The sequence below is a fragment of the Pleuronectes platessa genome, chromosome 6 (assembly GCF_947347685.1).
Source record: "Pleuronectes platessa chromosome 6, fPlePla1.1, whole genome shotgun sequence".
NCBI classification, from domain to species: Eukaryota; Metazoa; Chordata; class Actinopteri; order Pleuronectiformes; family Pleuronectidae; genus Pleuronectes; species Pleuronectes platessa.
Window position 1 is genome coordinate 24,760,475 of NC_070631.1, and position 10,812 is coordinate 24,771,286.

At 40.5% G+C, this 10,812-nt stretch overlaps 1 protein-coding gene across 1 annotated transcript; it reads left to right on the top strand.

Annotated features, from left to right (window-relative positions):
* Positions 1 to 318: 318 nt before the first annotated feature.
* Positions 319 to 9,465, top strand: fkbp1ab (FKBP prolyl isomerase 1Ab). The gene is made up of 5 exons (XM_053425334.1): positions 319 to 472; positions 652 to 699; positions 5,097 to 5,209; positions 5,802 to 5,964; positions 8,047 to 9,465. The coding sequence occupies exons 1-4, from the start codon at positions 436 to 438 to the stop codon at positions 5,928 to 5,930; spliced, it is 327 nt and encodes a 108-aa protein (XP_053281309.1). The 5' UTR covers positions 319 to 435; the 3' UTR covers positions 5,931 to 5,964; positions 8,047 to 9,465.
* Positions 9,466 to 10,812: the final 1,347 nt, after the last annotated feature.

Genomic DNA, 10,812 nt, shown 5'->3' on the forward strand with positions numbered 1-10,812 from the left:
GTATTTCCTGTTATTTCCTGTATATCTGAGTAATATTTTAACATATATTTAATATATACCCTCACTCTTTATTTTTGGGTTTATATATGCAGCCTATGGTATATACATGTGATAAATGCTGGCTGACATGCCTCTGTGAAGGTTTTACTTTGGAGGTTACGACCGGAAGTGTTGTTGTGTAATATGATAAGGTGAAGCTGGTGTTCCTGCAGGAGAGAGAGAGAGAGAGAGAGAGAGAGAGAGAGAGAGAGAGAGAGAGAGAGAGAGAGAGAGAGAGAGAGAGAGAGAGAGAGGAGCGCGCACATTCACAGACAGAGAGAGAGAGAGAGAGAGAGAGGGGGGGACAGCGGGAGGAGCGCGCACATTCACAGACAGGCTGCGGGAAGAAGAGTGTCGCCGGGTGCAGAGAGAGCTCCACAACACACCGCCTCAAACATGGGAGTCGAGATCGAGACTATAACCCCGGGTGACGGTAATGCGACTGCACAAATAATAATAATAATCATAATAATAATCATAATGATAATATAATATTGAAACCTGCATGTGTCAACCACTAGGCGCATGTCTGCACTTCTCTGTTTTCATGTAACTAATACAGCCGCAGAAAACGCCTTAATTGTCCGTTATTCCTCTTTGGTCTCTCCACAGGAAGGACTTTCCCCAAAAAGGGGCAGACGTGCGTGGTGCATTATGTGGGTGAGTAGTTTTGCGTGCACGGATCAAACTCTGCTGCACATTTCAGCCCGTGCACTTGGGCATTTTCTACTAATGAAGGCCGCTCAAGTGGAGTGACGGCAGCGGGCAACTGTCTCCTGCAGCCGTCTGACAAATACCGAGGCATGTGGTAATCCTGCAAGTGCCACAGCTAACACCGTAAATCCTCACAGGGACGCGGGGATGCGCGGAGACTAAACGCCGTGCAGCGCGTTCAACTGTGCGATCAGACATTTCTTTTGCAGGCAGTGATTCCTCAGTAGGGCAAAGAGTAAAATGACTGTCAGTCAGCGGCATGAAGATTTAACCCCTTCAACACACCACCACTCTCTGGAAGCCCATTGGTGTTCACGGTATGTAGAGGAGGATAGTGATAGCAGTGGTGATGGTGATGGTGATTATGATGCTGATGATGGTGATGGTGACGGTGGTGATAGTGATTATGATGGTGGTGATAGTAGTGATTGTGATTATGATGGTTGTGTTGGTAGTGATGGTGATTATGATGGTTGTGTTGGTAGTGAGGGTGATTATGATGGTAGTGATGGTGACTGATGGTTGTGGTGATGGTGACTGATGGTGGTAATGGTGTTGGCGATGTTGTTGACTTAGATGATTATGATTATGAGGAGCGCTCTGAACACTACAGTTTGGACCAAAGAGTTGTGAGAGACAGACATACAGGCAGAGAGGGGGAGTAAGAGAGAGAGAGAGAGAGAGAGAGAGAGAGAGAGACACTCAGAGAAAGACATAGACAGACATTCAGCTCAGACAGACAGACAGTTAAGAGAGACAGACAGCTCAGACAGACAGCTCAGACAGACAGACAGACAGACAGCTCAGACAGACAGACAGTTAAGAGAGACAGACAGCTCAGACAGACAGCTCAGACAGACAGTTCAGACAGACAGACAGACAGACAGCTCAGACAGACAGACAGTTAAGAGAGACAGACAGCTCAGACAGACAGCTCAGACAGACAGACAGACAGAAAGACAGACAGACAGACAGACAGTTAAGAGAGACAGACAGCTCAGACAGACAGCTCAGACAGACAGCTCAGACAGACAGACAGCTCAGACAGACAGCTCAGACAGACAGACAGACAGAAAGACAGACAGACAGCTCAGACAGACAGTTCAGACATACGGCTCAGACAGACAGCCCAGCCAAACAGACAGTTCAGTGGACAGACAGTTCAGACAGACAGACAGCTCAGACAGACAGTTCAGACATACGGCTCAGACAGACAGCCCAGACAAACAGACAGTTCAGAGAGACAGACAGTTCAGAGAGACAGACAGCTCAGACAGATAGCTCAGACTGACAGAGAGCCAGACATTCAGCTCAGACAGACAGACAGCTCAGACAGACATATTTAAAATCCTGTCTGATTTCCAGCGCCTCTCTCTTTGTTGGAGTTTCTGGGTGGGGGTTTAGTTGAGCGGATTATAAGCGTCTGGGCCACAGAAATAATGTCAGACTTACTGTAGTAAACCTGTCACATTCCCTCAACACACACACACACACGCACACACGCACACACACACACACACACACAAACACTATATTTAAATATATATGATCCCACTAAATTATTCCTGTAGTGACTCATAGTATCAGTCGGATTCCTATAATATTCTCTATGGTAGATATTTTAAAGGACCAGTACTAGGGAGGCAACTAATGATTAATGATTGCTTCCCTTTTTTATTATTGTGTGGGTTATCCATATTGATTAATTGATCTATAGAATATCGTTTTCCAGAACTCACGTTGAGTCTGGTGTTTTGTGACCACAACTATAATCTAAAAACACAAAGATATTCAGTCTCTATCAGATATTGTTCAGGAACTGGAGTGTTTTTTTTTTCTTTTTGCAATTATTTGATAATCAAAGTAGTTTACATTCGATGAATAAACTTATCATTTCAGCCATAAGTATTTGTTGTCCACAGTGATGCTAATTTTGAACCAAATGCTGGTGTCAGCAAACTAACATGCTCATAACGATAAACCTGTAGCTTTAGCAGATGTCCATAGTTTAACGTGTTTATCATGCTAATGTTTGATAATTATCAACTAACACACTGTTCAGCGGGGGCTAATGGCAGAGCTTTAGTTTTGCAGGTGGACAAATAAAGGTTTGAGGTGATGTCTTTGGGACAGCAGCATCAGTTTTGACATAACTGGACCAAATTTCCATGGCCTCCTCTCCAGTGGTTTTTGAGAGATTTGACCTGATGAGAACGCTATTGGTAATAGTCAAGGGATAGCTAAGGTCTGTAATGTTCATCCTTTGGTGACCATCAATGTTTGTACAAAAAAATGTGTTATTAATTTCAGCAGTTGAGGTTTTGTTTGACTGGAACAGCATGGTGAAGCGACTGACAAACAGGAAAGCCATTCATAGAGCTAGGGTGCTAGTATTGACTTCATACTTGGTATGTGTATTATTAATTGTGCAAGGAAGTTTATTTTTGAGTTTTGAGCGTTTTGGAAACAATATATGTTCAATATTAATAAAGATTGAATAAAGTGGAGAGGTGGTTGGGGGGGTTGGGTAATGAACAGAGCAGTCAGTAGTTGAGCTTGTCTTCTTCTACGTCCTCAGATTAACCACAGTGGTGTTTCGCAACTTGGTCAAACCAAAATCCCTGCCAGATCATTTTGATAATTTGATTATTTTAACAACATTGTCAGAATCACTTCCTGTTTGGCAATTTGTCATCAAAGTTTAAGCACAACGTTTGTTTTGTTGCTGGAATTCTTCAAATCAAGCTTAATATTTATTATGTAACAAGTTGTGAGCTTTGGTCTGAAGATTGTGTCAGTTTCTAAACAGATAACTAAAATATCGTACATGTCATTTATGAATAAACAACAGCATTTTTGTAAAATCACTCACAATCACTAATATATGAGCCACATGTGTGAATAGTTATGAAGCAATTTCAGTTTCATTTTATGAAAAACATTGACTATAAAATCTACATTGCAGGTAAACCAGGTAGGATAAACACAAAGCACCATAGCACCATTAGTTTATAAATAGCTCAGCCCACTATGTCCAGCACATAAACAATAAAAAGTGACAGTACATTGTAGAACTGTTTGAGGAGGACTCACTAATGACAAGGACTACTTCTGAAGTAGAGCTTTAACACAGGACAAGAGACCATAACATGACAAACAGGCAGGTTTAGCACAGTTACTGCACTAGTGCTGTAAACGACACTATTTGAATACAGTACCAGTAAGGAAACATGTAGCATGAGTAGAAAATTGGGATTTCAGATGTCTTTTACATGTTAGACATTTGTCTCCATCTCTTCCTGGTTTGGCAAAGCTGTTCTCAGCCTTCTCTCCTGATCAGACAGACAACTTCACTGTAATACAAGCCTGGGTTGAACATGAAGTATAAGATCCAACTTGGGCTGTCCTCAGTGAAATATGTTTTTTTATTTCTTTTAAGGTATGAGTCTGCATTCTTGTTTTTTTTAATATCATACAAACTACAGGATTTCCTCTCTGGGCGGTATCCCTTCCTGTCAGCCCACAAAGCGCCCTTAAACTGGGACATGAAACAGGACTGTCCCTTACACAAGCCTTTTGAAATGCAGATGCACATGTGAAGATGAAATCTTGGATTTGCTGTATTTTTTTTTTTTTGAAAGGCTCCGTCTGCAGGAAATGGTTGATGTGAGAAATGTCGGCGCTGTGTTGTGTGGTGGTTAAGTGGGAAAAGCAGTGTATTGATGCTCATTGCCTTTGATACTTTGGTAGGGCCTTTCAGCTCCTGCACATAATTCCATTGGATACTATCTAGATGTCCAGAAGAGGACAGAACACCCACTCCACTGCCTGGTTTAAAGGCTGCATCCTGCCAGACGCCCCCTGATGTGCCCAACAACACTTACAATTGTTGCACCTTCTCCCTTCTCCCACACACACTGGCATCACAGTACACTAAAACCATTACACACACATGCTGCCTTTCTGCTGCTAATGACAGTAATAGTTCTGGCATAAATAGTCTTGGAGGGGGTGCTATTCTGCGGATTGATGCTTGCGATCTTCCAGACTGTCACACTGAAACCCACCCTGCAGACAGCTGCAGCAGTTATTCTGAGATCCTTGGAATCCCTTCATTTGTGCTCTCAATATACACAGAGCAGGGAAGGCGGATGTCAGACCAGCTTGGAGACATATTTGTTTCCTATGTTCTTTATGAATTGTTATTAATTTAATGTCTTAAGGCTAAAGGTTTCTGCACAGACGACCTGTATTGTTCAGGTGTAAGAGCTGGATTCTGTCACCCTGTGCAGCTGCTCCACTTTTTGTCCTGACTGTACCTCTCCCTGTCTCCTTGTTCGTAGGCTCCCTGACAGATGGACGCAAGTTTGACTCATCCCGTGACAGGGACAAACCTTTCAGGTTCAAGATTGGCAAGCAGGAAGTCATCCGAGGCTGGGAAGACGGAGTGGTGCAGGTGGGCTTGAGAGCATGTATCATACATGGGCATCTAAAATGCACATATATTTTGATGAATCTGATTATAAGGATTGTGAACTGACATAGATTTTGAACTCACTCAGCCCACTCAGAGTACACCTGACATTCTACAGTGTATTTACTGTATTTATGCCACCAGTACACAGACACTGAAGTAAACACATTTTGCTGCTGATGTTGTAAATCTGCTGAAATGTATTCATTTGTTGACATGGTTCCATTATCCAGTTTTAACGCAGCAAGGTTTTCATTAACTCTGTAAAAATGGGGCCATACAGCCATGGACACAGCTGTGTGTCTTACACACTCAGCCCTGCAGGCCAGGTGGCTGGTGAATAGTCATGCCTGTGTGAAGGTCCTGTAGATTCATGGTGGCTTGGTGTCTTAGTTATATTCTGATGTGGGTTAGAACATCACCTTTAAAAAAAAAAAATGTCACCATTACTGTTTGAGTCAGCATCACACAATGAACTGTATATCTTATATCTCACATGTTATTTTCTGACACCTGTTGTCTCTCTCTCTTTCCCTCTCCTGTGTTTGTATCGTCTGCCTCCTCCTACCTCCAGATGAGTGTTGGTCAAAGGGCCAAATTGACCTGCTCGGCTGACTACGCTTATGGAAACAAAGGCCATCCGGGCATCATCCCTCCTAACGCCACCCTCATCTTTGATGTTGAACTGCTGGGTTTGGAATGAAACCGATCCACAGCCTATATTCTTTTTGTGTTGTGTAAGTAATTTAGCTTTAGCTACAAATCACACCGTTCTTAGGTCATGCCAGAAAGTGGCAGAGCAGTAGTCATCAGTGTGAATTAAGGGATGACAGAGCCTTAGGGTACATCCACACTACAAAATTTCCATTTGAAAAGGCCTCTGTTGCGAATCCATCTGGTGTCCACACTACTCTGCATTTAAGCCTGGATGGGCAGACACAGAGATGATTGGAAACATTGACATTAACACTCCCGGTCGCTTGGTGATTGGGTCTTTTTGGTCACAACGCAGCCTAGCTAATTCGTCAGGCTCTACCACATGACCCCCATCTGGAAGAAAATTCCCGTCATTAGCCTCGGCTATCAGCACAGAACACAAAACATACATGGATAACAAGTGTTACTGATCTGTTGTGTTATAAAAGTCTGCATTTTGGAATGAAACAACTCTTAACATGTGTAGGAGACCAGTTATTTGAGAATTTCCTGTTTATACTGATACGCACATGCCCAGAGTACGCGAATGGTTACACGATATGCGTTTTCAGGCAAGGTACGTTAGGGATTAAACTGATACAGATCTAAAATGCTTATGATGACAGAACGTTTTAGTTACAAAAATAAACCATAGTAGTATGGATATAGCCTTAGCGACATTTTAACAACACTTAAAGTGTAGCTGGTGATCTAGTGTATCAGAATCAGAATCAGGTTTATTGGCCAAGTAAGTGAACTAACAGCTAACACGTGAGCAAGTAGGAGCATTTTTTAGCTGGTCAGTCAGAGGCCTTTATTTTGTGTTTACTCTGTACTGTGCTGCTTACTCCTCCCTGGTGTAACTGAATGTGACTGACGCTGCTTGAAGCAGCCTCTTGACTCTGTGTTGTTGTGATGGATGGAGGGCCTGTTTCTAGCTACTCTTTCTGTGCTGTCATATGTTATCTCGATAGAAACAGAATAGTTCTGTTTGACATTTTCACATTTTATTCAACATTATCAAATACATTCATATTTGTGATTTAGATTTTAAAGCTTTGACGTGTTTTAAAAAAGTGCTTACTAAAAAAGGGCTAAATGACTAGAGGTTGTCAGGGACATTGAACGTCACCAAACGTAAATAAGACAATTTACTCTTTAATCTCCTTTTTAGACCTAGTGACTACATTTACATGGACATTCACATTCGGATATTAACCTTAAAAATAGTCAGAATATTACTTTGCCATGTAAACATCACTTTCAGTTTACCATAACCTGAATAAGGTCAGACTCGGAATAAACAAGAATCAAATTAAGATGTGGAGTATTCTGACCTCAGTTGTGTAATGTACACATGTATAATTGTTAATTATATTATAACGTCCTATTTGAGTTTTCACAGGATTTTGCAACATTAACATACATCATAATCAGACTATGCTCTTTTATATGTAAACAAGAAAATGAAACAAAAAAACAATTTCCAACTAATGTTAACTTCGTTATCAGAGTCATGTTCCATTCAGAATAAGGTCAATCGTCAGGATTTTGTAGCCCAGGTAAACGTAGTCAGTGTGTTTAAAACTGTTAATAACTTTCCAAGAGGAATGGCCTTTGTAGAATAGGTAAATGCTCTAAATCATCTTCAAGTTGGAAGCTTGTTATGGTGACGTTAAATTTAAGCATATAATAATAACTTTACTATATAAGTGTAAAGTGCTGCACAACAGAAAATGAGTGGTTAGAATACAGAATTACATAATAATGGTTATAATACTAATAGAGATAAAAGACCATTAATAAGCTGGCACCCAAAGTAAATTTTCCAGTAAATTGAGCTAAAAAAAAAGGTAAAGGTAGGTGTTCATTCCAGTGCCTTTGGGTGCTGTTGGCAAATGCTCTGTCCACCCGAGTTTTCCGTCTAGATTCAGGAAGTGACAGCAGACCCTTGCCTGAGAATTGCAAGTTGAGTAGAGGTACAGTAAATAGGGAATTAAAGATCAGAGATATACTATACACTAATGCATCAGAATGTACACTGGTCAGTGGTGCCTAACTGTGACCTTAAGCCTGCTTTTACTTGTGTGTAATTCTCCTTTCCTTTCTTGTTGTCTTCACAGGTGACTTCCTACCTGGGTGACATGGAGAGAAGCTAGGAAAGTCTGCACTTGATTCTATAAGAGGCTTGAGTCTATAGTTCCATTACTTATTTCATCAAACTATGACAGTTTGCGTTCTTTTGTCTATGTGACTGAGTTCATTCTATATTTTCCATCATATCCTTCCTAGTGAAAAGTATGGGCCATAACCTCACAACCTCTATGTTCTCAATCTTGAATTGTTCTGGATGGCTCTTTATTTTTCTTTTTTCTTTTGAAGTGCTGGTTGTGCATGGTTACACTGAGAAGTACAAAATAGCATTGAACCACTGGAAGTGATAGTCATCCTTAATGAGTCAGTGCGTGTCGGTATAATAACGTTTGAGAGCTGGTGGTTGTTATATTACAGAAACAAAATAAAGCGCACTTAAGAAAATGAAAAGCACACAGCAAGTATCCAGCCTGAAACCAGAACAAATGCAATGAGTCTCTGTTAGGGAGATGACTTGGTGTTGAATTTAGTGGCGAAATTGAGTGAAATGTCAAGTCATGGGAGGCCTTAATGGCAACTGTGCCCTAAATATAAAATATAGTGCCACTGTGTTTTCTTTCTCTTTTAAATTGTTAACTGAAGTGAGAGTTCCACAGGGGTAGTTGACAAAAAGTAGAACCAGTCCCAGTTGTAGATAGCTCTAATGTGTGCCTAAGTATTCTCACCAGAAACATGGTTCATACCTTACACCGTCTGCATGTTCAAGGCCCGATGGAAATCTTAGTATGTAGACGCTGAATGCTTTGCATCCGATTTGCGTTTGTACCGCCTTCTCATCTCGCCAAGTCTTTAAACCCCATTTAAAGCCATACACAGGTTGAACAGTGCACAGATAGGATTTGTGGTGATGCACAACAATTGACATTTTTTGTCTTAGAAAAAAGGGAAATGCTTGAAATTTACTAAAGGGGGTTGAGGAATCAATAAAATTGTGACCTCCCCAAACCTTATTTTGTGTAACAACTTCAACTATGTAATTTTCTGATGCCAACTTTCTATTTCTGAGAATCAACAACGTTAATGAACATGTAAGCTATGATGATAAATGATGCTCTTCTTTTTCTTTTGTATTTTGTTTTCCTGCCAGGGTCAGTAAAGTACCACGCTGCCTACCCAACGTCTGTGTGGTTGTAGTAAAAAGAAATGCTGACACACAGGCATCCTAGCGGTTTTGTATCTCAAATGAATAGTTTTAAATGGAGTTTAAATGAAGGAATATGCTGACCTGGCTGTCAGTTATTGACTGTGGCTGTCGATGTTACATATTGGCCAAGCTGCAATTGGTGTGGCAGCAGTCCACCTCTGTACTGTGTAGTTATGTGCTGATACGTTACTGTATGCAGGCTGAACCAATGATGACGTATTTAAAATAAAAGAAGTACTCTCCACCTGCCTATGGTTGATTTTGTTGATTTCTCTACTACACCACATATTTGAGTTATTAGAAATGTGCCACAAACAGATTTGGCGTGGTCCACCATCACATGAGGCCTAACACAGTGCAACAGTACTCTACACAATTAAAACCATATACAGCTTTCTGACTAGGTTTTATGTGTACCACCCTTTATACACAAGTATGTACACACAAAAACTGTCTATGCCAGGGGTAGTAAAAAAGTAAAAAAAACAACAGAACGAGCAATTTAAATACACTAGTGTAAAACCTGCCTATTTGGAATGTTCTGTGCTTTTGTTAAAGCTCTGGAGCAACTTTAGAATTATTCCTTGTCATTAGTCATTCCTCAAACAGTTGTACAATATATGGTTTGTGTGCAGACTTTTTCATAAACAGTCTATGATGCAGAGTGAAGGTTGAAAATCTTGAGTTCATCCTGGGAAGATTTACAGTCAATGTTTTTCATAAAATGAAAATGAATTTGTTCTGTTACTGTTCACAAGTGTGGCTTAAATATGAATTTGAAAGATTTACTTAGCTGGTGTTATTTTTTCATACATTACATGTTGGCTATTTCAAAGGTCAGTTAAACAACCGACAGAACCTTCTGATCCGAGTTCACAACTTTTCAAATAAAAGCTCTGCAATTCAGACAGATATAAAGCATGTCAGCAACAAGACCAACATTGTGCTTTTACTTTGACGAATTGCTATTGAGGATGTGAGATGTTGTCAAGATGGATGTTAGTAACCACAACTATTGTGTTAATCCGATATAATGAAATAAAAATAATACAATTTTAAAATGATGTGGCAGCAATTTTTTTTAAACTGCTGCAGTCAATCCGAGGAAGTAGAAAATTCATGGTCAACTTGATCAACTGACTGAAGGCAAACTGCCCTGTCACCACTGACTGCTACAAAGCGCTGATCACCATTAACATTTTATCAATATTCAACAAATCATTTGTCCAAGTTGAACCAAACTTAGGACTGCACTTCCTTGAAATGTTGACAATACACATGCCAAGTTTGAAGTCTATAAGATGAATGGCCCTCGAGGTGTGCGTTCCAAAAAGAAAACGAAGTAAAAGTAGATACTTGTCCACCAAGTATTTTATTGAATTGCCTTCTTATCCTCGGGTTCTTGTAATGTGGTGCTATTCTGATGCAGATCAAATTTAAGTCTGGGATGATGATAGAACAATAAACACATGCTTTGATGTCAAAACATCAAAGCATGTGTTTATCCTCTTTAATGTTCAATGTGGAGCCATCAGGTCTGTGACCAGTCACCGCCCATGTGACCCACACGGGGCGCGGCTTAAGGCGTCAA

Bases quoted from the DNA above. Each gene is read 5' to 3' on its own strand.
- fkbp1ab (XM_053425334.1), top strand. From the start codon at position 436: ATGGGAGTCGAGATCGAGACTATAACCCCGGGTGACG. The intron at 473-651 runs GTAATGCGACTG...GTCTCTCCACAG, and splicing joins GACTATAACCCCGGGTGACG to GAAGGACTTTCCCCAAAAAG. The intron at 5,210-5,801 runs GTGGGCTTGAGA...TCCTACCTCCAG, and splicing joins GGGAAGACGGAGTGGTGCAG to ATGAGTGTTGGTCAAAGGGC.